Source organism: Paramisgurnus dabryanus, chromosome 2 (genome assembly GCF_030506205.2).
Source record: "Paramisgurnus dabryanus chromosome 2, PD_genome_1.1, whole genome shotgun sequence".
Lineage (NCBI taxonomy): Eukaryota > Metazoa > Chordata > Actinopteri > Cypriniformes > Cobitidae > Paramisgurnus > Paramisgurnus dabryanus.
In genome coordinates this window covers 58,423,021-58,450,960 of record NC_133338.1, presented here as the reverse complement: position 1 = coordinate 58,450,960, position 27,940 = coordinate 58,423,021, and the positions used below count along the sequence as shown (strand labels likewise).

The 27,940-nt window shown below is 39.0% G+C and overlaps 1 protein-coding gene and 2 long non-coding RNA genes across 3 annotated transcripts; 2 read left to right on the top strand and 1 right to left on the bottom strand.

Moving 5' to 3' along the window:
* Positions 1–270: 270 nt before the first annotated feature.
* Positions 271–4,580, bottom strand: LOC135743984 (uncharacterized). The gene is made up of 5 exons (XR_010530635.2): positions 4,332–4,580; positions 3,545–3,672; positions 3,196–3,338; positions 3,008–3,104; positions 271–901 (listed from the first exon to the last, which is right to left on the bottom strand). It is a non-coding gene; the product is annotated as an uncharacterized lncRNA (long non-coding RNA).
* Positions 4,581–9,965: 5,385 nt separating this feature from the next.
* Positions 9,966–19,293, top strand: LOC135744002 (uncharacterized). Its single transcript, XR_010530640.1, has 3 exons — positions 9,966–10,084; positions 10,524–10,615; positions 19,190–19,293. It is a non-coding gene; the product is annotated as an uncharacterized lncRNA (long non-coding RNA).
* A 4,242-nt stretch (positions 19,294–23,535) lies between these two features.
* Positions 23,536–26,426, top strand: LOC135743983 (cerebellin-1). Its single transcript, XM_065261901.2, has 3 exons — positions 23,536–24,050; positions 24,241–24,360; positions 24,944–26,426. The coding sequence occupies exons 1-3, from the start codon at positions 23,772–23,774 to the stop codon at positions 25,139–25,141; spliced, it is 597 nt and encodes a 198-aa protein (XP_065117973.1). The 5' UTR covers positions 23,536–23,771; the 3' UTR covers positions 25,142–26,426.
* Positions 26,427–27,940: the final 1,514 nt, after the last annotated feature.

The window sequence follows — 27,940 nt, the reverse complement described above, 5'->3', positions numbered from 1 at the left end:
TTAATGCATTAACCTAATTATTTTACTTTACATCAAACCAAATATCCAACCAAATACAAAGTAAAATAATTACGTTAATGCATTAAGACAAAGTATATTTGACATTTCATTAAACTTAAAAAATGTATTTGATTCAACAAGTTGACGCAAAATTTTTACTTTACATCTAACCAAATACAATTTAAAATATTAATTTTATATAAAGAAATTTATTTACTTTCAGAATGTGTAATTTTACCATCTGTCTAAGATGAATGACTTCAAGCATCAAACTTTTGACAATTTATTTTGTCATAATATACATTTTTTGTACAAATACACACTGTCTAACAGTGTCAACACATTATAATCTTGACAATTTGTCATAAAACATTTCAACAATATGTATAGTATTGTTATAAAAACACATACTGTATAACAGTTTTTAGTATTTGTAGACACACTGGATAAAATGTAAATTCTAAATAAGAATCAGTTATGGTTGATAGATAAACCATAAAACTTAATCAAGATAAAACTAATCAGGTTTAGTAAACAGTATTACAGTTAATGTTGTATAAAAGGCTCAAAAATGTACCTTCAGTAGCTGGGTCAAAGGAAACAAATTTACTCCTGCAGTTTTGAAGAGGGGTTCTGCACCCTTCGGCTCATCTGCTTACTGTCTACGTCCATGACATTTTTTTTTGAAAGGCTTTAAAGGTATATTTGAGTCCATTAGGATATTTTAAGTTCAGTTCAAATGAGTCCAAACATGCACATGCAACAGAGGGCAACTCATTTATTACTCCACATCATCAATGAAAATGTCCAGTGCAGGATTAGGAGCATCACTTTCACGGATCACAAAAAATTCCATGGTGGTCTTTTTGAATTCCCTCTCCGCTTCTTCCCTCTTGTCAGCCTAAAAACATACAAGAACAGAGACCAATTTAGGGACTGTGCATATATATGTACACTAGATGTCGCCTTGGCTACGGCAGTTCATTGGACCGAATGCGTCAAACAGAGCCGCCATCTTGAAACAGGGGAATCCCGCATCGGCGTCATTGTACGCAATGGTGTAACAGAAATAAAATCACCATAAATCACCATAAATCGCCATGAACGCGATTTTCTTGGTTTTCTTTTGGTTCGTTTCAACAGTCAGACATGTTTTTAGTACAGGAAAAAATAAGTTTTGATTTTATGAAAATTTACTTTTTCTAACTGTAATGCATAGTGCTAGTAGCCCTTTCACCCATGCGCAGCACAAAAGTCTGGTATCGTTCATGAATTCGAAGTACAGGCGGAGATAGCTGCTTTACCTACTTCCTATGACAAGGCCCCTGATCTAAGATGGCGGCGGTTTTGACGCATGCTCAGAACCCCAAGGCGACAAAAATTAGTTTCAGTGCAGCTTAAAGGGCTTTAAACTATACCAGACGAGGAATAAGTGTCTTATCAAAGAAATGATCGGCCCTTTAAAAAAAATACAACTGTATTTGGTTTATAGACACAAATGATCGCCTTGCTTCAGCTTTCTGTATTCTTCAAAGAGCTTACGCTGTATGTCCTACGCCAGGGCTATTCAAATCTTACCCTGGAGGGCCGGAGCACTACAGAGTTTAGGTCCAACCCTAATCAAACTTACCCACCTGTGATTGTCTAGTGATCATGAGGACCTTGATTAGCTTGCTCGGGTGTGTTTGATCAGGGTTGGAGCTAAACTCTGCAGTGCTCTGGCCCTCCAGGGTAAGATTTGAATAGCCCTGTCCTATGCCTTCCCTATTCTACTTACAGAAAAAACAGAACTGGTGCTGCGAGCGTTTGTTCCGTAAGTAGAATAGGGAAGGCGTAGGACATACAGCGTAAATTCTCTGAAGAATACTTCAGCCATTTGTGTGTAATTGAAGTCCACCATATGGAGAATAATCCTGGAATGTTTTCATCAAAAACCTTAATTTCTTTTATTTAGTTAAGAAAGAAAGTCATGAACATCTTAGATGACATGGACGTGAGTAAATTATGAGGAATGTTTAATTCAGAAGTGGGCTAATACTTTAATTGCGGTAGCGTGCATATGTTAAGCATTTAGCTTAGCACCATTCATTCCTTAGGATCCAAACAGCATGCAGTTACACCATCATACCTGACTAGTCCCCCTTTTTTTAGAATTTGAGGGAGAGTTCTGATGATGTTACTGCGACCGAGGTCAGAGTGCTGCAAACTAAGTGCTCTTCCGCCATACAATATAGTTCTCACTTTTTATCCGCTTAGAAAATCACGTTTTATTTTGTGCCACCATACTTACTCATGTTACTACTCATGTAACAGTCTTTAAATAGGGAAAACATGGAAGTGTTTGGTGGCTTCAAAATGTATCCCTGTTTGGAACCTAAGGTATGAATAGGGCTTGGCTAAATGCTAACACATTTACGACACACTGTACAAAGATTAAGTGTACTTATTGAAAAAAGATAGGGATGGATTAATTTGTCTAAGTTGAGGTAAGAACATAAAATATTGGAAAACTGTGGTGTTTCCCTTTAAAGGGATAGTTCACCTTAAACTGAAAATTCTGTCATCATTTACTCATCCTCATGTTGTTCTGAACCTGTATAAATGTATTTTTTCTGAAGAACACAAAAGAAGATATTTTGACAAATTATGGTAAACACACAGCATAGTGTTCATTGACTTCTATAGTAGGAAAAATATTTTGGAAGTATTGTGATAAATGAAGAAAATATTTTGATAAATGACTGTAAGCACACAGTTGACGGTACCCATTAAATTCCATCATATTTTTTTATTCCTACTATGGAAGTTAATGGTCACTATCTGCTGTGTGTTTACCATCATTTCTCAAAATATTTTTTTTGTGTTCATCAAAAAAAAGACATTCATACAGGTTTAGAACAACATGAGGATGAGTAAATGATGACAGATTTTTTATCTTAAGGTGAACTATCCCTTTAAGGCAAACATGGTTGGAGAAAATTTCAGTAGTTTGCATTGTCAACATTACCTGGTATTCTTTGATCAGACAGCTTGCATCTTCACATGAATCGTACATGAATCAGGCACTTCAGCAGGCTTTCTCTTCTGATTTCTACGTCCAGACTCTACAAAATGTTCAAGATGTATTGTTTATTTTAGACCAAAATACTACTAAATTAATTGCCACAAGCAATTTTGTTCGCATGCAACCAATACCTGATCCATAACTTTAATAGTGTCCTTAGTTTTTCATGGAGGACTCCACCGTTGCTCCTAATAACATGAGAGCTCTGTCTGTCTAAAGAGGCCATAAATCTTGATTTTCAAGGTAAGATCGTGATGCGCAATTCTGCATTAATCTGAAAGTAAGAGAAACAGAAAATACACTTCTGAAAAAATTATTTCTAGAACTAGTTGTAAAATAGATATACACACAAAACATTGAATGAATATATAATTAGAGCATCTAAGACATTTTCAAAAGCACTACATCCTATGGTAAAAACTATGGTTAATTCAGTACAAGTCACATTTTAACATTTTATAATAAAATAAATGCTTTTACCTCCTCTGGCAATCTTTCTTGCAGTTCTTGAACAGTAGGTTGGTTTTCCACAATCTCTTGTCTGCGTAAGGCAAACGTCTTTGTCATAATGTTTGCTGATGTCTCTCCAGGGATGGGATATGATTGGCCTGAACAAATAATAGATAATTGCTAGACATTTACATGTTCACTACATCTTGTGACATAAACAAAAGTTTTTATTTAAAAAAAAGAATACTTTGGAGATCATTTTGTTTGTATGGACCCTGTCAAGAACCGAAAGATTTTATGTTTGCTCGTCTCTCCACGTGTGCAGTTTTGAGTGCATAATATTACACAGAAACGGAGCGCGAATTTCAAACAGCGCTTCCGGAAGGAGATGCAGCATAAACAGTCGCATTGCTCTATTGACCAAATGCATTTTAATCGACTACAGTATGAGGCAAAGTAGAAAAACTGTCGCTAAAGTTTACACATCAAGAGTTCTGATCTTTGAAGGGCATATAGACACTTTCATCCGCATGCGTATATAAACTGCCCACTTTAGCGCCTTTTTGCTGTGAAATTGTTTAAAATCACTTTGGTATTAACATCTGCAAGCCTTTAAAACACGTGCAAATGATTAAACGTTTCCTATTTTAATTTGCGCATTAATCCGCGAATCGCATGTGAGCCGAACCGTCATGCTCAATCAACTGCGATCCGACCGGTACACCACTAAGTAATACTAACCGTATGTAAAACAACAGTACAATCACACATGTATAATGTTAATAATACGCCAAAACGTATGTTTAAAATTACTTACCAATTTTCTTGAATCCCATTGTACGACGCGGAGTTCATCCATCGGTGCAGTGTATAACAAGATGGCGGAAAGCTGAACTTCAGCTGAACGTCCTCACGCACGACCAGGATGACGTTACGTAAGTCACGTGACAATGGAAACTAATATTTTTACTTTAATTTACAGAAATTTATTTACTTTACACCAACAGGACTTACTTTTAATTTAAATCAAACACATTTTTTACATAAAACTGATGGCTGGACAGAAAATTTATTTTTTTGAGTTAGATCAAATATAAAAACTTCTTTAGAGTAATGACATGCGTTGTGCACTTTTTTCAGTGCAGCTTGAGCTTTGCTCGTTCAGTATTAGCACTGCTTTTTGCTACACTCTCTGTGCAAACTGTTTAGATTTTAGTAAAGATATGGTCTATTAATCATAAGATTATAAAAAAATGGGATAAAGAAAATGAAGCGGCGCGTGGTCTGAAACAGCACTCGAGCTTTAGCGCGGTAGCGCTCGCGGCCGTTCTCCGATGGACTCGCGTTTTACACACAATATTAATCAGACTTGGGACCCGAAGTAATGAACTAGGACCGACCCGGACCCGACTGACCATTTAAAATATAAACCCGGAACCGTTCGGGTCCCGCCGCGCGTCCTCAGTGAAGAAAGACCTCTAATGGTAAAACTCTGCTCAAGTTCAGAAACATGAAAGGATACAATGTGACACTGAGGTTGCTTCGCGTCGCACCCAAATTCATTGAGAAACAGAGAGCACGTGAACGGACACTCAACCGGAGAGACACAACGTGCTTGCACGCAAAATGAAGCCAACTTGGATGCTATAAACACATATGCACATAAGCATATGTGACCATTTTGGTCGCAGTGTAGTTCCCTGGCTGCTCCGTATGTGCTGCTGTTGATCCAGTTTGCCGTGCTGGATGATGAGTTTATGACGCGTACATCATCTTCACGGTCACCCGACCCCCACCCCTCTCTCTCTCTCTCTCTCTCTCTCTCTCTCTCTCCCTCAACAAAACACGGGTCATCCAGTCGAGTTCAGAAAAAACGGAAATTCGTAAAGTGATTTTTTTTCCTGGGCGGGTCGCAATTTACCTGGGCGCAGCGCCCAAGTAGAGCCTATGTATGGGAAACACTGCATCTGCTGAATATTATACAAATAACCTTTAGCTCAATAAGGGCTCAATATGAGAAGTCTGATTTCTGAAAGCCAATATAAGAAAATTAGATTTCTTGGAATCTCATTTAAGTAACAAATGGATTGAAAATTGCAAAACAAACAAATATTGTTTAATGCCATAAACTTTTTAACAAAAGTGATTTGTATAGCTGTCATTATAGCTGTGTATTATTTGGCTTGATAATGTTTCTCTATAACCGCATAATTTGTCTTTAAACTTTAATCTTCAGAGGTGATATTAGACGTAGTACTTATAAACTTTTCTTATAAACAGTCGTATACTACACTACTGAAGGTACACTGTAAAACCAAACAGTAAAACTAACTTAAAATAGAAAGTACCTGGTACTCAAAATGTGCCAAAAAGTTTAGCTAACTATTATTTTTGAGTTCATTCAACATCTATCATAGATTTAAGTTAACAGTACATTTTTTTTTTTAGTTTTTACAACTACACCAAAGGTAAAGAGTTTAGGGAACTTGAAAAGTAGATTCAACCATAATTAAATATTTTAAGTCAAAAGTCCTCGGTTTTTACCAAAAAGTGACATCATCATTGAAAGGGCACTCAGACTTGTTTTAAACGGATGAATTTGCTCTTGGATGCAAATAATTACAAACTTCTGGTGGTTGTGATGAGTTCAATTTGCCAGGTAAGCTAAGAAAGAGTCTGTCACTGCAAATTTACTTCATTTTAAAGTTAAATCAACACCATTGGTTGAGGAGGTTCAGTTTCCAGCATGCTTTGCATGACCCCGCAAAACGAGAGCATTTTTTGAAATTAAGTGATATTTTATGTGGTTTTTAGTAAACAAAAAGACTCAGTAGTGTTAAACTTTTATTTATCTTGGAGATTTTTTTAGTTTTGTGCTTACCATTGTTCAGAAGTGTAGTGCCTGTGGTTAGGCTTTAGTTCAATAATGTGTTGCTTTATCATATAAATAATACCATGTGAAAGTCAACACTGAGCTCAGTCTCAACACACTTTCACTGGTATCAAATTTTCATGAGTCACATGATATGTTTCTGTGATTTGTGAACAAAATTAAATGGTAGTTAGTTTACTTGAATATGTTGAGTACTCTGAACTTGTCAGGTTTTACAGTGTTCTGTTAAGTTGTAAAATGTAGATATTTGAGTAAAGAAAACTTAAGAAAAACAAGGCAATCAGTTGCCACAAAATATTTAAGTAAAACAACTAATACTATTTAAGTTACATAAATTAAAACTTATCCGGGTTTACAGTGTAAATGAACAAATAATTTGCCTTTAAAATGTTCGTTCAGAAGTTTTTATCACAACAGCTCCAAAGAATTGACTGAACTGAAAACCATTCAGGTGTCACAGAAAGAGCGTCAGACTGTGATCTGATACTGTAGCTCACAGCTCATTGGACCCAACAAACCAAACATACAACGATTTCAGACTAGTTTACTTTTATAAATGATATATATACACGTAATGAATTTTTGTATAATTTGTTTATTTTTCTGACACATATACAACATAAACGACCACAATTTAAATAAATAAATAAGAGGCAAATGATGGGAACATTTAAAAGAAACATAAGGGCGGGGCTTCAGCAAAAGGAAAATGTAAAGCACTTTGCATTAGGCCTGGCAAACTCGATTCCTTTTAAGGATCCGGGTTATTGTGAGTCACTCACTAAAGTGATCCGGGTTGTGTGATTCACTTGAGTCATTTGAGTCAGTATTGCTAAATTGCCAAGGAAACTCAGTACAGACCCACTTGTAACCAGCTGATCCACGCGACTCGAGATTCTCAGAGCCGGAAACATTGCAGACTCGCAGACCATGGACATGAGACTCGCTCTACAGATCTACTAACCGGCTGATTCGCGTGGATCAGCCGGAGCCGGTTAGTGGATCTATAGAGCGACTGAAGTCTCCTCAAAAGCAAATCCATAACAAAAGCCTTTCACTTCTGAAATAACATGCTTATAGGTTTTAGGTTTGGTGTGTATGGTCGACCATTTAAAAAAGAAGCCTAATAACAATAGCATAATAATATAGAGAAAATATAGAATAAAACGGTCCTGCTATTGTAGCCCTCAGAGCCGGAGAGACAGTTCGCGCAGATCAGCCGGTTACGGATCAGCTGGTTACGGATCAGTCGGTTACGGATCAGCCGGTTACGAGTTGAGAGACTCTCGAGTCAGAGCAGATTCGCATGTCTCTCGAGTCCGCATTGTTTCCGGCTCTGAGTGAGAATCTCGGGTCAATTCGCGGCTCGCGCAGATCCGCAGGTCTCTCGAGTTTGCAATGTTTCCGGCTCTGAGTGAGAATCTCGGGTCAGTTCTCGCGCAGATCAGCCGGTTACGAGTGGATTTGTAGTGCGAGCGAAGTCTCATCAATAATGTTGAAAGAGGTTTGTGTGTGTGGTGGCGCTGTTTATGGTTTTACATTGAATTATAGTAGGACTCAACTGATCCGGGTTAATGACACTAGAGACTCGCGACTCATGAGTTAATTTAAAGATCCGGGTTAAAGATCCGAGTGAGTCACGACTCGAACAGGTCTACTTTGCATTTATGACTGTGAAATTTCCATTTTAATGAAGCAAAGCCTTTTAAACCAAACTAACAACAAACAGATTAAAACAACAAGGCGACTCAGTTTAAAGGTACGGCGACATTTCATCAGTCCTCTGAGACTCCTGTCCATTGTCATGAGTTTCCAGAATATAGATTAAAAAAATCAATATTTGCTTAGAAATCTCACTTTTTTGTTTGAATTTATTTTATTGATTATTTTCTTTAGAGAAAATCCACTGGTAGCTGGAATAAGATGAAGCAACTGTTTCTCTATATCTTATCTTTCTCAGGTAAGCAGAAACAATTAAATTAATCTTATTAGATTAACAGATTTTTTGCTAATTACATGCAGTGATATTTAAGTGATATTCATACATTTAAAAAATATCAGATGCAAAAGTGCGTCTGACATGTTTTCTTGTAAATGAGTATTTTATTAGACTCTTATTTAAGAAAGATTTGCTGGGATTTAAAGCAAAAGTATTTGATGCACTTATAATACGTGTCAAGAGCATTTGAGTCATGTCATTAAACCCAGGGACGTCATGTATTACATTTTTAAGGGGTCACAGTGTAATAATAATGTAATTATAATTATTAACGTTTATTAATAGAAAACATTACAACCTTTTTTAGGCCATATTCTCATGCACTACACAGACAAAAAAGTGAGAAGAGTTTAGGAGTTTGAATAAGCACGATGCCACTGATTATACCATTTTTGACCTAGGTGGCATTAAGGTAGGATTAAATCATTCTTCAGACATAAGTAACCATCACACTGCTGTCTAATCGACAACAAACTAATAAATCTGTCAGTCTCTAAAACAATGGCCACTGTAGAAAAAATCTGCAAATGATTTCAGTCAATTTAACCTACTATTTAAAGTTTTGGCTTGTGACAAGTTGACATAACTTATAAAAACAAGTTGAAATGTAAGTTAAAGTAAAATAAAAATGTGTGTTGATTTGACAAAAATGCTGCATATTTTTACAATGTGAGATTAAAGTTATTTGAAAACTAAATAACCTGTTACATAAAATAAAATATGAACAGTTTACATACAAATTATTTTCACAGAAACCTGCAAAAGACAATTTTTTATAAAGTCATGTATAAACTTTATAAAACACTTAAACAAAATATAATATTTTAACACTACCTGTATTGTGATCTATTATCAGGACTCTTGTCTGTAGCTCTCTGTAAACATCGTGAGTTTATTCTGATCAAAGAGTTAAAGACATGGACAGACGCACAAACTTACTGCAAAATCAATCACGTGGACCTGGCCACCATTCAAACTGCTGAAGATCAGACAAATGTGCAAGAAGTAGCACTAAACAGTACGTTCACATCAGTCGCATGGATTGGACTGTATGATAACATCAACAGCTGGAGATGGTCGTATCAGGAGGAGAGCATTGATTTCTTAAAATGGTATCCCGGACAACCAGAAAACTATGGTGCAGGAGAGGCATGTGTTACATTACATAATAGTGGATATTGGTGTGATAGATACTGTACTAACACATATGCTTTTCTTTGTTTTGATGGTGAGTACAATTTGGTTCCCCAAAAATGTTCCACCATCGACTGTACCTGTATTATAATATTGAATTTGTCTTGTCCTGCCATTAATGTCTTGACTTTAATTTTGATCTTTACAGTACTAAACAGCACAGTGGAATATTACTTAATTAATAAGCCAAAGACATGGAGCGATGCTCAACAATACTGCAGAGATCGATATATAGACCTGGTCACCATTAGAAAAGAAACTGAAAATGCACTGTTCACAAATCTGATGTATTGGTATGGAGAGGTTTGGATCGGATTATTCAGGGATTCATGGACATGGTCAGATCAGTCCAATCTTTCTTCATCAAACCAACTGGCTGCTCAGTCTCTCAGTGGAGGAACTCAAAACTGTGCTACTAGAAATTATTATGGTTCCTTTCAAAATTGGGTTTGCTCTACAACTTTTAACTTCTATTGCAATACTGGTAAGTCTGATCTCAACACTTAGGGGCGATTCACACCGGCTGCGTGGCGTGTCCGTTTTTATTTAGGCTTCCATGTTAGCAGGTTTGACCGTGCACACCGCCTGCATGACACGCACGTCTCAGGCGAGGCTCGAGCCGAAAACGTGTGTGTGCTAGGAATAGGACCGACGCCTATTTTTCACACCACACGCAAGCGTCTTGGAAGCGTTTCCAGCCAAAATAAATGTCACCTATAGCAACAGCAGCGCGTCAGCGCCGAGTCAGGCATGCTTCTGGCATGTACAGACACAGAAAACGTGACGCAGCCGCAACGCAACTGACACGCAACAGATACGCCACGCAGCCGGTGTGAATCGGCCGTTACTGTAGGTTTATTTATTTTTCATGACTTTATTAGTTAAACATTAGTAATGATATTGTGTTTGTGTGTGAACCCCAGTGAAGCTAAGGAGGCAGATTGTGAGGGTGCAGCTGAACTCCACCGTGGACAATATGAGTGATGTTCAACTGAAGACACTTGTGTTACAGAAGGTAAAAATAATGCACTGCTGAAAATCCACATGTTTGATCAGCAAGATGCTCTAAAAAATGCTGCTTTATTTTCAACCCAGTATTGGGTCAAATATAAACATTTTCTGGGATAATGTAACCCAACAGCTGACCTTGAACCAGCATTTATACCTGCAGATAATCATGGGTGTCTATAGCAGCGTAATATCAATGCTGGTAAATATTTTTATTTATTTATTAATTTAGCTGACGCTTTTATAAAGCGACTTACAATTGCTATATATGTCAGAAGTCACACGCCTTTGGAGCAACTAGGGCAGAGCTATTTAATTGGCGGCCCACGGGCCACACCCGGCCCCTGAGGTAATTTGATCCGGCCCTTTATGTAGTCTGTGAAAAAGACATCGCTAGTATAAATGTAGTTGGACAATGGGCCCTACAGTTACAAGTTGATGCGCGTTCATCTGTTTCATACAGCATGAGATGCAGAGCGTGAGTCACGTGGCGAGCAGCTGTGTCATGTGTTTATATTCGTGCTTTGGTCGGCAACGCGAGCCTCCCCTGATTGTGCCCGCATCTCAAGATGCAATGACAGTGGTGAGTTAAGAGACCACAGACTTTATGGCTGTTTGAAAGAGCCAGAAAGATGCCCATTTTAAGCGTCATATTCCGGACAACAGGTTTAAATGCATGCAAGGTCAAAAAACACTGTAATTTTCTCAAAATATAAATTTAAAATTACCCCATTTCTCAGAGATCCCCAAATGATTTGTGTGAAGCCGTTCAACGACTCAGTCTGCCTAAACCGCACCTTTCAGTAGCCTACTCTGCTCTGATTGGTCAACTACCACAGATCAGTGGCGAACAGAACAACAATAGTGCAACATGTATTGACCTAGTGCTAACATGATTTACTGAGAAGACATTATCGACATCAATACATATCATTCATCATTAATCCAAGCAATAAAAGCGACGATAGAAACTAACATTTTACACTCATTTAAGCATTTGTGTGAACTAAACGGGTCATAGCAAAACCGTAATTCAGCATGCGTTAACCGCTTGCTAAAGTGACTCTCTGACAGTATATTAAGAGTTTAAACAATGACATCATTCATCATTAATCCAAGCAATAAAAACGACGATAGACATTTTACACTCATTTAAGCATTTATGTAAACTAACCGGGTCATAGCAAAACAGTAAGTGAGTATGCGTTAGCCACTTGCTAAACAGTAAATTGTATTTAAAATAGGGACGCCAAAAACAGCACCGTCGAAAACGTGAAGTCCTTAAGGCAGAGGTCCCCAACCACCGGGTCGCGACCCAGTACTGGGTCGTGGACAAGTAGCCACCGGGTCGCAAGAACGTCCCGAAAAAATGTGTATAATAGCCACGTAATAGCTTAATCAGGTATTTTGTACTGTAAGAGCCGACTTCAAATAACATCAATCATTTCCACTTTTGAACAGAGCAGCGCTCTCTCTCTTTTTCTCCGCCTCTCTCTCTCTACCAGCGCATCAGCGATCACATTGCTGTCATTAGTTTGAGCATACAGTACTTCTAAAACACAATCGATCAAAGAATTGCGGAGGTATGACTTTATGAATCATTTGCAAATGTATGTCGCAATGATGTACATATGCGGAGACGTTCAAATGTGTGACATCACAAATGACTGAAAAGTAATTATTTTATTCTTCTTTAAAACAACTTCAGAATTATCCATCGATCGTAGCACCATGATCAAAATAAACTATTATGCTAATAATATTTTAACGGCTACACTTTTAACGTAGGTTTGAAAGGAACCTAAACTTGTCAATCATCATTAATCATGGTAAACATGAGTCTATGTGCCTCTGCGCCCACAGCCGCAATTCTTCTGGCATCTCTCCTCCTTCACTGCATTTTTCTTCTCTTCTGTTACTTGGAATTGGGTCTCGAACCCGACCAAGATTCGACCTGCCTTCGAGAACAGAAAGCCAAGTTCATTTAGGTTCCATTAATTATTAAGACTAAATGGGCAGGCAAACTAGTAAAAACAATGAAAGTAAAAAACAATCCGCCAAAATATGGTTTTACACGTCTATAGAAAATATACTATAGCCTAAATAAAGCAATTATTAATTTTCCTAATGCATGGTTGTTATCTTTACTTCCGTTTAAAACGTAAATTTCGAAAAGGAGGATTTTCAGCACGTTTGAACAGCAACTCAGCGACCCCCCCCCCAATCTCACCCCCCCGGTCCGCAAATTTTTTTTAAAGCTGAAACCGGTCCGTGGTGGAAAAAAGGTTGGGGACCCCTGCCTTAAGGGATGTTACCGATCGCTCGCTCGTTGCTCCATCAGCCAATGACTTCATGGAAAATATTGATAGACAAAACATGTAGCCAATTATATAAAGTATTCTACGATCTCTGTGTAACTTATGAGTTTGACTTCATGCTGGGCTTCAAGACGTCAAAGTACCGCGAGAGCGAGTCGAAATTAAACTACTCCGTAAGATTTCTGAAGAGCTCTCGCGGTACTTTGACGTCATCCGACTGCGGCGCCCCATAAAGTCAGTGACGCGGCTGACGTACGATGCGGCTGACTGTTATTTGTTCCGCCCCAGCTTCTTTTATTCTTCTTTTGTTTTGTGCGCCCGAGCTTCATTTACAGTCTGGGGAGACGCACGCTATAAGTAAAAAAAAAAAACTAAGCAAACATGTCTGAGGAACAGGTCATCCGCGTCACTACAGTCACGTGACTTCACGCTCGAGCCGGAAGAGAAGACAATGCTGAATAAAGTCGTAATTCTTGCTATTTCGGACCAAACTGTATTTTCGATGCTTCAACACAATCTTATTGACCCACTGATGTCACATGGACTACTTTGATGATGTTTTTATTACCTTTCTGGACATGGAAACCATACATAGATTTTCAATGGAGTAGACAGAAAGCACTCGGACTAAATCTAACGATAAAACATCTTAAACTGTGTTCCGAAGATGAACGGAGGTCTTCCGAGTTTAGAACGACATACGGGTAAGTCATTCATGACATTATTTTCAGTTTTGGGGGACTATCCTTATTCAGTAGTCACGCTGTTCCCTTTGGGGGCGGAGGCGAAAACACAAGCTTATACAGTATGTAAATATACACACAGACAATGACGCCCCCGCTGCACGCTAGAATCTCTGGAAAAACAAGCCGATTTCAACCGCAAAATGTACGCTTTTAAATATACATAAACTGCTATCTCAAACATGGAGAGGCTTCTTCGTGATCTCAACTAACAGATTCTGCTAACAACTAACAGGGCTGCACAAGGAAGCAAGTGGAGCAACGCACAGAGCCAGTGCTAAACACTGACCCTGGTGAGACGGAGGAGGAGCAGGAACCGGAGTCACCCCACAGTGTCCAGAACCTCCAGGCTCAACATGCTACACCTAGCAAACCATCAGAACACCGTCGGGTTTTATGGGCTGCTGCAAACGAGGAGGCCGAGTGGAAGCAGTTTGATGAGGATGTTGAGGCAACTCTAGATGTATCATGCAGAGGAGAAGTTGATCAGCGACTGCAGTTGATGAGTACATTAATCATCACCATAGGCGCAGAGAGATTTGGCATCAAAGTACCGAAGGCTCAGAACATCACTAGATCAAACCGGAGAGAGACCAAGATCTCCCAGCTCAGGAAAGAGCTGAAGGCCCTAAACCGTCAGTATAAGAGAGCGAGCGAGGAGGAAAAGCCAGCTCTGACAGAGCTCAGAGACATCCTGAGGCAGAAACTCATCTCTCTCCGGCGGGATGAGGGGCACAGGATGAGAGGCAGAGAGAGAGCTCGCAAACGAATGGCCTTCATTGCAAATCCCTTTAGCTTTGTTAAGCAGCTGCTGGGGCAGAAACTGAGTGGGACCCTGCAATGCCCAGAGGAGGAGGTCAATCAGTACCTCAGTAATAAATACAGTGACAGCAGGAGAGAGGAGAATCTGCCCACCTGCAGAGAGTTACCCACACCACCAGAACCCTCTTTCCAGTTTAACATCAAGGAGCCCACTTTGGCAGAGGTCAGGGACATCGTGCGAACTGCACGTACCAGCGCAGCTCCGGGACCAAGTGGAGTGCCATATAAAGTCTATAAGTATTGCTCGAGACTCTTGGAGAGGCTGTGGAGACTCATCAGGGTAGTATGGCGGAGGGGGAAGGTGGCCCAGCAATGGCGTCATGCAGAGGGTATTTGGATTCCAAAGGAGGAGAATGCAAATGACATCACGCAGTTCCGCACCATCTCTCTACTCAGTGTGGAAGGCAAAATCTTTTTCAAGATTCTTGCCAACAGGTTATCTGAGTATCTCATGAGGAATTCCTACATCGACACCTCAGTGCAGAAGGGCGGAGTCCCAGGTATGCCGGGGCTGTTTGGAACATACAGGAGTGATCACCCAGTTGATCCGGGAGGCGAGGGAAAATCGAGGAGACCTAGCAGTCCTCTGGCTTGACTTGGCCGACGCCTATGGATCAATTCCACACAAGCTGGTGACAACAGCTCTGTCGATACACCATATTCCTGAGAAGATTACAGAACTCATAAGGGACTACTACAGTAGTTTCAGCCTGAGATTCACCTCTAAAACAGTAACATCTGCGGGGCACCGCTTAGAGAAGGGCATTATCACCGGCTGCACAATATCAGTGGTATTGTTTTCCCTAGCGATGAGCATGTTGGTCAAGGCTGCTGAGGTGGAATGCAGGGGCCCCTTGTCCAGATCCGGCATTCGCCAACCACCAATCCAAGCCTACATGGATGATCTGACGGTCACATCAACATCAGTGACAGAGTGCAGGTGGCTCCTCCGCGGTCTGGAAAGATTACGGCATGGGCAAGAATGATGTTCAAGCCAGCCAAGTCCAGATCCTTGGTCCTGAGGAAGGGGAGAGTGGAGGACAAACACCGCTTTTACGTGGATGGAGTCATTATTCCAACAGTGTCAGAGAAGCCCGTGAAGAGCTTAGGGAAGATCTTCGACAGCACCCTGAAGGACAAGGTAGCGGTAGAGGCAGCCCACAGGGAGCGGAAGTCTTGGCTATCAGCGGTGGACAAGTCCGGCCTTCCAGGGAAGTTCAAGGCATGGATATACCAGCATGGTATCCTGCCACGTCTTCTGTGGCCATTACTGATTTATGAAGTCCCACCAGTATCACTTGTGGAGGGCTTTGAACGTAACATCAGCCAATACCTGCGTAGATGGCTGGGTCTGCCGAAGAGCCTGAGCAGCATTGCTCTGTATGGGCACAACAACAGGTTGCAGCTGCCTTTCACTGGCCTGACCGAGGAGTTTAAAGTCACAAGAGCCAGGGAGGTGTTGCTGTACAGAGACTCTGCTGACAACAGAGTCGCTTCCGCTGGCATCACGGTCAGAACCGGGAGGAAATGGCGAGCGCAAGAAACAGTCGACCAGGCAGAGGCGAGACTGAGACATAGCGTCTTAGTTGGCTCTGTGGCAGTGGGAAGAGCTGGTCTAGGTAGTCACACAAGACCACGGTACGACAAAGCCCAAGGATGAGAGAGACGCCAGATGGTGCAGAGAGAGATTCGTGCTGAGGTGGAGGAGGAGCGCCTAAGTAAGACTGTGGCAATGCGCCAACAAGGGGCCTGGGTCAATTGGGATCATGCGGCTGCCAGGAGGATCACCTGGACAGAACTATGGAAGTCTGAACCCGCAAGACTTAAGTTCCTGATTCAGTCGGTGTATGATGTCCTCCCAAGTCCATCTAACCTACATACCTGGGGCCTAGCAGAAACACCAGCATGCCCTCTGTGCCCGGCTCATGGTTCCTTGGAGCACATCCTGAGTTGCTGCCCTAAAGCACTAGGAGAGGGGAGGTACACGTGGCGCCATAACCAGGTGCTGAAGGTAGTAGCGGACACCATTTGCACCGCAATCCAGGAGTCTAAACATCTAGTCCCAGCGAAGGCAAGGCAAGGCAAGGCAAGTTTATTTGTATAGCACATTTCATACACAGAGGTCATTCAAAGTGCTTTACACAGAAATGAGAAAACAATATATAAAAAAGAAAAAGAAAATGTAAAAATAAGATTTACACGATAAGATCACAATAAAGACAAAGATACATGAGAATTTAAAATAACAATTAAAGAAAATAAATGTGATTTTAATAAAACAGTTTAAAATGTTAAAAAGAATAAAACAGGAGTAAAAGTGACTTGAGTTAAAGGTGCAGTCAGTGTGAAGCAGCACAGTGCTCATTCAGTAAATGCAGAGTTAAACAGATGTGTTTTTAATCTAGATTTAAAAGTGTTTACTGTTGAAGCACATCTGATCTCTTCTGGAAGTTGATTCCAGCTAGAGGTGGCATAAAAGCTAAATGCTGACGCACCTTGTTTTGAGTGAACCCTTGGTATTTCTAACTGACCTGATCCTAATGATCTGAGTAATCTGTTAGGTTTATATTCAGTTAGCATATCTGTCATGTATTTGGGTCCTTAGCCATGAAGTGATTTATAAACGAGTAACAATACTTTAAAGTCTATTCTAAATGTAACAGGAAGCCAGTGTAAGGACCTGAGGACTGGAGTGATGTGCTCAGATTTTTTGGTTCTGGTCAGAATTCTGGCAGCAGCGTTCTGTATGAGCTGCAGCTGTCTAATGGTCTTTTTGGGGATCCCAGTAAGGAGTCCATTGCAGTAATCCACCCTGCTGGTGATGAAAGCATGAACAAGTTTCTCTAAGTCCTGTCTTGAGACAAAACATCTAATTCTGGCAATATTTCTGAGATGGTAGTAAGCTGATTTGCTTATCGCTTTCACGTGACTACTGAAATTAAGGTCAGACTCTAAAATTACACCAAGATTTCTGACTTTATTTTGTGTCTTTAGACCCCTAGAGTCAAGGTATGTGTTAACTTTGAGAGTTTCATCTTTATTTCCAAATACAATGACTTCGGTTTTGTCTTTGTTTAACTGGAGGAAGTTTTGACGCATCCAACAGTTAATTTCATCAATGCATTTACATAGAGAGTCAATGGGGCTGTAGTCATTGGGTGACAGGGCTAAGTATATCTGGGTGTCATCTGCATAGCTGTGGTAAGCAATTTGGTTCTTTTTCATTATTTGACCAAGTGGGAGCATATACAAATTAAACAGAAGCGGTGCAAGAATTGAACCCTGTGGGACTCCACATGTCATGGATGTCCACTCAGATTTATGGTTACCTATGTTCACATAGTAACCTCTTCCTTGTAGGTATGTTTTAAACCATTTGAGAACCATCCCAGAGAGCCCTACCCAGTTTTCCAGTCTATGTAAGAGTATGGTGTGATCTACTGTGTCAAAGGCAGCACTAAGATCTAGTAGCGCCAGCACTGATATTTTACCTGAATCAGAGCGAAGCACAACATCTCCTTTGTTAGGGCAGGGGAGAAACCTCAGGGAGTACGTAAGGCCTCAACTGGACTGCTAGCCACGGCCCGAGATTGGAAGCTGCATGCTGACCTTGGGAGGCAGTTAAAGTTTCCAGAGCACATAGCAAGGACGTCACTGAGGCCAGACCTGGTCTTAACATCTGACTCAACAAAGCAAGTTGTGCTAATGGAGCTTACTGTCCCCTGGGAGGATAGGATGGAGGAGGCTTTCGAAAGGAAGAAGGCCAAATATCTGGAGTTGGTTCAAGCATGCAGAACGAGTGGATGGAGGGCCCGCTGTGAGCCAATAGAAGTGGGCTGCAGGGGCTTTCTAAGTCAATCTGTGCATCGGGCATTCAGGCTCCTTGGCATTAGAGGGTAGTATGAAAGAAGCGCCACCAAAAACATCAGTGAGGCTGCCGAAAAAGCCTCAAGGTGGTTGTGGATCAAAAGGGGAGAAGTATGGAGTAGCACGCTGTTTGGACACAAACCGGGGCCTGATCAACCCTGGTTGGGTCGCCCAGGTGAGGGTGTATGAAGATCAAAGACCCGAAACACCCTATGACCCTGGGTCCTTCACTGAAGATGTGTCCAAGCTGCACCCTTTAAGGTGTTTTCAAATCTACAATAAAACGAAAATCACAAATAAAAAAAAAAAACTTTGATTCTCCTTTTCTCGAAACTTGTGCTGCCGACTTGTGCCCCTGGTTTCCGTGACGGGTCACAAATACATGTTTGTAGAAAAAAGCCCATTGTACAATGCACTGATTTTGTTGTTATGCAGTTTCAAAATACAACATGAGTATATTTAAATGTAGTCATCATCACTGATATATCTCCGTCCCCTCATTTGAGATGCTTTTCATGAACTGGCCCCCTTGACAAACTAATTGAATAGCCCTGAACAAGGGGTTAAGTGTCTTGCTCAGGGACACAGTGGTGTGTCACAGTGGATTCGAACCCGGGTCTCTCACACCAAAGTTGTGTGTCTTATCCACTGCCCCATCACCATCACCAGAAATAAAGTAACACTGTTAATTCAGTATGACACACACAGTATCATGTTAAAAAATATTTAGTCAACGTTAATCCTGTCATTTTAATTGTGGCTTGAAATCTGAAAATAGCACAAAATGAAGGTGATGTTTATATTTAATCAAAATCTGTTTGTGTTGTTCAGTTACAGCAGACTCTATCTGATCTGATGGTAGATGGTGAGGTTACACTGACGTGGAGGAAGCAGCTGAATGGAAAAGTCTTTCAGAAGAAAATTGTTCCTTCACCTGCTTATGTCAGCACTGTTTGCGATAACCAATTTTACTGAAGTAACATTTTTTTCCCGGGACAAATCTTTTAAATATTTTTTATTTAGTTGGGAAATGAACATGTAGATGTAATCTTTACTAGCAAACATGTGGGACACATTATGTTCTCGCGTGGAGTTGTGCTCGGCAGTTACAAAAACACACTTCTTCTTTCATGCCATTGTTGAGTCTTGATATAAAACAAAGCTGTAGTATGAAGTGATGTCTGTGACTTTTACTCAAAGGAACAATGATAATGAGTGTCCTCATCGTTTTTCACTCTCAGTCTGATTGACATGTGGGCGTGCTTTTCCGGGGAAAGTGCCCATAAAAGGAATATGGGGCTACTGATACAGGAACCCATGTTCCAAAAAAACAACTTTCAGAAACTTTTAGGAAAGAGGAGGTGTGGGTTTACCACATGATCAACTGCTTTGCATGAGAATTACAACTCTTTAACTTTGTTAATAAGTTATAATGTAAGAAATTGTATTGTTAATCCTCCCCCTATAGACTATCGCTTCCCTTTGTAATCACTTAAAGTGTATGAACTTTTAAAAATAACTTTTAATAAAAGGAAGACACATAATAATATCACTGGTGCAATGTTAATAAATGAACATTGTCTACAAATTTACTGAGGTTATGCTTTACAGTTGAACAGTTAAAATGTTAACTTCAGTCAGTATACTCCTGACATTACAGACAATTCTTATCTCATATATTAATCTGAAAGTGTTTACAGACATCAACAGTAGCCACCAACACCTCATCATTCAGATAAAAACATAACCATGATTTAAAAGAAAATTGTATAACTAATAAATATTCCCAAAACAACACAAAGACGGTTGAAAGTCTTAACTTACCTGAGGAGTTGAGGAGGAGGAGGATGATAACGATGGCACCGTGAGCTCATCTCGATTAAAAAGTCATATGATTACATCCCAAACCACAAATTTTAATTATATTAACTAATATAAAGTTACTAAATAAATATGTAAGTAATTTACAATTCAAAGTAGAACCGCAATCAGAAAGCCGCTTTGAGGTCTTGACTTCCACGTCGTGAATCTGTCGATCAAAATCTCACAAACCAATGAGAGTAAAGCACGGTTAACCCCGCCCACACGACGCCTCTAGCATTTCATTCATTGGTTATTGTGATTTGTAAAAGTTTAATTTAGAAAGAGAATACGGTTAAATTATTTATTGTCAATGTCAATACATTTTTATTTATTTATTTACCTAGCGTAGCTATTTGTTTAAATATAATGTTAAGAAAAAAACAAAAGTGAAAAAGAGACTAATATAAAGATGTGTTAAAATAAAAAATATATTTGAATATATTATTAAAACATATAGGATTGCTTAGAAAAGCTATAAATGCTTGTCTGATTTAATTTGATTAAAGGTGCCAAATATTTGGGGCATTGGCTAAAAATAGATTCTCCATTTAGACATCTTTTATGGTTTACAGGATGTCAGTCAGATCATACATGAATGTGCAAAGTCAATATAACTCTCAGCTTCACATGATATGCACAAAATGTATATATCTCATGATTTTAAAGCAGTCAACAATCACCTGAACCACCTGTTATCCAGGAGTGAACTTAGACATCAGGCCCTTCAGGCAGTTACAGTGTGTGAGAGTTTACTGTCATCATCAGTCAGATTTGTCCTGTGTTTGTGAGCAGCTTACATAGACTATATACAGCTCATTTAAAACACAAAGGGACAGTTTCCAGGACAAGGCTTATGCTAGTGTCAGACTAAATTTGAATGATTAAGATGCCTTAATTTAAATCAGTATCATTGTTTTGTCTCAAGATGCACACCACTGACACCAGTATTGTTTTTTCTAAGTTATGTTTGCAAAAATGACTTGAAATGTTGTAATATAACTAAGGTCTAGTCCTGGTTTAACCTAAAGCCTGTCATGGAAGCTGACCCAAAGAGATGGAATGAGAGACTCTTGGAACAGTGGCAGTAAATCTGTAGCACAATTTGATACTGATAGTTTTATAAGAGGTTTTATGATTTTTTGAGTGTAAGGGATTCATACTGTAGGGTACAGTATATAAAACTATAAAAATCTGATTAGCACACATTTGTTTTTACCACTGATTCAATAAACTTTATAGGAAAGTTACTGTACTCTCGTGATGCATACACATCTAGATTACACATATTTAATAAAATCAGTAAAGATAACAAATTTTCTAATGTTTTGTTGCAACATACAGTAATTTCATTGACAACTTACCTATTATGAGATGCAGCTCCCATGAGTTGTGATATATAACAGATTATCTCATTCACATGCATGTCACAACCACAGAGTATGAAAGATGTCTTTAAACTTCAAATAAGAATAAAACTTTAACTGGCGCATAGCCTATCTGTCAACATTGTGAACACATTTACCCAATATCTGATTATTACAGTATAAGAAATCTTTGATTTGATTTAGATTTTCCACATGTAAAAGGTCTGCACTAAATAGTGTGCCATCATCTCAATACTGTACAATACTGTAGCTTCTTATGGTCAAGACTTAAAGGGGTCATATCATAAAAATCTGACTTTTTCTATGTTTGAGTTCTATAATTGGGTCCCCAGTTCTTCTATCAACCTAGAAAATGTGAAAAAGGTCAAGCCAGTGTAAGGGGTCCAAATATGACCCCATCCATCCTGACTTATCATCTGATAGTCCACATATAGTAAAGTAATGGCTGAACCTCTTAGTTCATCGGTATAGACAATTAGCATGAATTTATACCCCGGTCGTAGATTTATGGTGACAAAGATATCGTAATACTTATAGTAACTTAGAAGAGTCAATGATACGTAGCAAATTAGAATGAATACAAATGTAACAATTTATTGACCAGGTAGGTAAAACATAATTCAGAAACCAATTTACAATCCAATTAAAATACGAAAGAATAAAAGAAAAACCATTGCATACCTGGTCAGAATGAAGATCTATTTACAGATTCTTCAAAACAAAATAAAAATACAGGATGCTGTGCCAGGACAGCATCATGGGGGTGCATTTCTTGATATTGAAAGTCCCGCCTGAATCTTTTGACATTTAACTTAAATATCCAGAGAACAAAGCATTGTGATATGATATACTGATTGGTTCTTGTAAGCCCAGGGGTGTTACCTAATATACATACAGTGGGTCAACATGTCTAAGGTAGGAGGTGTCTCCCAACATCAGGTTAAGTTTACTTATTTATTGTCACAGATTAACATTGAATCCTGTTGTCATATTAATAAACCCAAATGTACCACTTGCATTAAAACACTTCATATAACACCAAACAAAACCAGTTTCAGATTCTTTGTGCATGTAGAATGTAGCATTCCATATACAGTTTCCTTTTGGAACATGAGGAGAGGGGGACGAGAAAGTGTGGTAGGGTGTGTGACTCTTCTGTCTCACCCCATGGGGTAACCGTCTTGGGGGTAGATGTGAATTCTTTGAGAGAGGTTTCAGATGATAATTCAACAGGAATTAGGAAGCAGTTCCCTGTGGATTCAGCCATTTGCTGCTGGCTTTTGAAATACCTTTTGTCAGGGTTTGGCACCACCTTACACCAGTAACTTAGTTGGTAAACCATTTTTTGGTAAACCATTCTCTGCAAGGATGTGAGAAAATAGCTCATTGAAATTTTGCCCCCTTGTGATGTCAGAAGGAGATCTTATTATAATAATACCGCCCCTTAATCCGCACTATCCAACCACAGCACTGACATTTAGTGCAGAGAAGTGTCAATTTTATTTGACATCTTAAAAAAGTCTGGTAAAATGTTCCCTGTAAAGGTTTGAACTTGATTTATGAAAAAAACAAAATTATGTTAAAATTGTGACAACTACCCCCAGTTTTTCTAAACTTTTTCTTAAAACAAATGTTGTGTCTAGTTGTCTACTTGACACATCTCTGTGTTGTGTTGTCCATTTTATTTATTTGAACACAAAATCAACACGAAATAACACATAATGTGTTAAATAGGATAACACAAAACAATGTGTTAAAAATAAACACATCCTTTCTTCTTAGATTGCACATGTGCGTGTAGGAATGTTTGGAAGCAAGATGCGGAGGCAGATGGTCTCTTCGTGAGCGACATCTAGTCCAGATGGCCTTCTGCAGGTTTCTCAAAACACACACAGTCCAAAATAACACACTGACTAATGTAACCACGCCTTTGTCTTTTGGCTTTAAACATGAGCGACCTGCTTTGATGCCTGCATGTTAAAAGTTCACTGTTAGATGTCTGAATCCCCTTGAGAAGCTAATAGATCTGAAGACAAAGAGAAGGATAGTGGACTTGGGTGAAACTGGATTAAGTTGATGTTTTTATCTTTTAATGAACAGGCAGATTTTCTGTTGGGCTTTTACTGAATTACCAGTCAGGGTCAGAGAATCATCGGAGCAGGATCATGAAAGGCAGGTGGTTAGCCCACTTCTCTCCTCTCGCACGCTTTCTCTTTTTGATGAGTCCCCTGCTGGTGTGGAGCCAAAATGACACAGAGCCCATCCTGCTGGAGGGAAAGTGTTTAGTTGTGTGCGATTCCACTCCCACAACAGAACCGGCTGGGAACGCCTTGGGAATGTCGGTGCGGTCTGGGACCGGCCGCATCGCCTTCTCGGCTCTCCGGAACAACAACCTGGAACCCTCTGAGATGAGCAACCGAACCATGATCATATACTTTGACCAGGTTTGACCATTTACTTTGACCTCATAGTCATTACCTATTTGTTGATTGACCAGAGCTGTCAGGCACTAAAGAAAACAAAAATGATTGGTGAAGTATATGTGTTTTCATTTGTGGGTATTCTCTGTTATGTTGTTTTTTACATAAAGTAGCCTAACTTACCTGACCAGGTATTCCCACATGTCTCTTAAAGGTTCTGGTAAATGTGGGGGGTCATTTTGATCCAGCACGAAGTATTTTCCAGGCTCCTAGAAAAGGAATATATAGCTTCAGTTTCCATGTCGTCAAAGTTTACAATCGACAGACAATACAAGTGAGTCACACATCATTCTTCATGAATTGTTTTTAAGATATCATCATGTCAGCTGTGCTTCAGATCTTAGTTATTAATGTCGCCTCTACTGTTACCTCGTTCTTCGCCGAGTTATCTCAAAGAAATAAAACGCTTCCCTGCCAATGATGAGATGTTACACCAATTTATATTTCTGCTATTATCCACTAGGTGGCGCTCTTACCCAACTTATTAAAACTGAAGCATCCACTGATCCAAAAACAGTAAAAACTCTGAATCTGATCTTAAACAAAAGTCCTTCACAAAAATGCAATTATTAAAAATTTGGTATTTTTGAAGAAACCAGCAGAAAGCAGAAGGTCTGTTCTTTTATTTGATATATTTGTATGTTTATATATTTATAGAAGAACATTTTCTGGAAGGCGTTAAACTTTTGTGAAAATCATAAAAAATGCTGGTGCTGGCTGGCAACTTTTTTTTAAATCGGGGGAAGAATTTTTCATGATGTATGTGGTCAGTTAATTTCCACTTCTTCTGTGTGTATGGAAAATAATCAAATGCTTTAAATAATGTCATAAAACTGAGGTTTTTTTTTTTTGTTCAGGTGAGTCTAATTGTGAACGGTTGGCCGGTCATCTCAGCCTTTGCTGGTGATCAGGATGTAACTCATGAGGCAGCGACTAATGCAGTTCTGGTTACCATGGAGAGAGGAGACAAGGCTTACCTTAAACTAGAGAGAGGCAACCTGATGGGAGGCTGGAAGTACTCCACATTCTCCGGGTTCCTTGTTTTTCCCTTATAGAACGGATTGTAAGAGATGTGTACGATGTTCTAGTGTGACTGATGTTTCTATAAAAAACTGTGTGCATTATGCTTTCATTCTTAAAGGGTTAGTTCACCCCAAAATTACAATTTGATCTTAAACCACACAGAGGTAAGAGATTTATGATCAAATTGTAATTTTGGGGTAAACTAACCCTTTAAGAATACCAATATATATATACAGTACACTATACCTAAACAATATATAAATCTTTACCACAAATTCAAAATATGCCCTGAATCTCTTAGAAACAGTGATGTTACTGTAAGTTAAATCAACTAAAACTCACTATTGCAATCTAATATTGGTCTGTAGTTATTAACTTGCTAGGAATAAAAGAAAAATCTTTATTTTATTCACTATTTTATCATCTTTCTTACTATACCTGGAGGATACAGATATGCACTTTGTTTAAAAAAAATTTTTTCCAACAATAAAAGTATTTTACAGTTACTGTACACTGTAAAAACTGCTGTTAAAAAGCGGCCAGATTCTACAAAACAGTAAAGTATTGTAGAAATGTACATGCATGCATCCTAAACTCAAGGCAACTGGTTTCCAATTTACTGTTAATTTACGTTAGCGTTTTTTTTACAGAGTACGTTACCTTACCATGTTGTGATGCATGAGACAATCAGTGAATATTTTCTCTATGTAAAAACATATAATAATTCTTATGTCTTTCCATATGTTATTTACTGCATGTAGTGATGCACAATGTGCAGTTTATAGAAGTTGTAAATCATTGCGTTTTATTCGTCCATGTTCTGAAGGTCAAAGTGTAAACGGTCACAATGGTGGATCGAGTTTCTATTTATCATCATTAGCAGCCATCTGTCCTTCTGGCTTCAAAACTTTTACCTTGCTGCCCGGGAACAGAAGCTCTGCGTGGACACATTGGTCATAGATCCAACTACAACTATGCCAAAACGTCACAGGGATTCAAAAGACTCTACTGAATAATCTTAGCTCAAATTCAATTCAATTCATATTTATTTGTAAAAGCTCTTTTAACAGTGCATATTGTTTCAAAGCTGCTATTATACAAAACACAGACAGCGGAAATTCATAGCACTGTAAAAACATTAAGACTGAGACATTCCCATAAGATTCAACAACAGCCATGGAAAACACTTTTAACTTGGCAGAATATCAATAATAAAATCCATTTATCAAACATTGGGGTATTATTCTAGTGTTTGTTTATTGTCGAAATTATTATTGTAATATTATTGCCATTAAATTGCTTTTTTGTGTACCTCCATACAGAGTAATTCACTTACAGAATTTAAAGGGATAGTTCACCTCAAAATGAAAATTCTTTCATAATTTTCTCCTCCTCATGTTGTTGCAGGGTCGGACTGGGAACAAAATTCGGCCCTGGCAATTTCCTGGTGGAACGGCCCACCACTGGACCGACGACACCCCCCCCCCACTCCACAAACAAGCCCACTGATACCAAAATCGCCCCTCTAACCCAATGCTTTGATTTATTGAACATTTATATTAATTTCACAGTATAGTTAAAATTCAACCACCTCAAACTCTCTTTGCCATGAACAAAGCTGACACTGTTTGTCGAAGCACCACAAAAACACTTTACTGTTTTTGCACTGTTATACTTGTGTAGATGACCCCTTTTATCAAACTCTATTGAATACAATAATATGTAAAGTATATTAATGATAGACAGTGCAGGTCTATAGATTATAAATAGGTCTATAGATTATAAATCTGACCGGTGTTATATGGTTTATGTAGCTTTCTTCACTTTATATTAGATAGAGCAGAAGCAGTAAAAGTGCCTCTCTTTCTATTTCTCTCTTGCAGATTAAAAGATTACCATCTCTTATATCTAAAATGTTTGCTCAGAAAGCAAAGATAGTTAATTAATAATATTTATAAAAATATAAGAAAGAAAGTGCATTGTGACTTTCAAAACAAGAGCCAGTTGTTATAGCCATAGAAACCAGAGCTTTAACGCATTAGCGCCGACTGGTCGATCAGACCCAGGACCCGAAGTAGCATAATTAAACTGGGACCGACCGATACCCAACTGCCCCTTTAAAACATAGACCCGGAACTGTACGGGTCCTCTGTGAAGACCTCTAATGCATACAACTCTGCTCAAGTTCAGAAACATGGACACAACGTGACACTGAGCTTGTACAACGTGAAATTTGCCCGGTTGTACAGATTACCAGTCCGAGCCTGTGTTGTTGTAAACCTGTATGAATTTCTCTTTTCTGATGATTGCAAAAGAAGATATTTTGATAAATGATGGTAAGCACCAGGTTTGAACCGGTTCACGGAACGAAAACCAGAAACTTTTCATGTTTTGCAAGGAACAGAAACGAAACCAGAAACTTTCCAAAAATATATGTTCCGGAACAGAAACGTTTATTGAAAATAATAGTAACCGGTTAATTAGGGGTGTGCCGGTTTCAGAATTGGTGATGACGGTTATGACGGGAGTCAAATTTGACGGTTCGTCACATAACCGTCGGTGGGGGGCGTTTTGCTCGTTTAAATGCTCGTGGATTGACGGGAAAGTGTCATTTTACCATAAAATCATGAATGTGATGCCAAGTGTATTTTAAACAGTAATAACTTTGAACAATTTAACAGAAAGCAATTAAATATTTCAAAAAAACACACGGTTGCCAGAAGACTGCGCTGTCACTCTCTGCCCAGCATAAATTAATCCTCTATCTATCATCTATTTTAATAATCTTCGGAGAAACATATTTGTGCATTGTGCTTTTTATGTCTGTAATT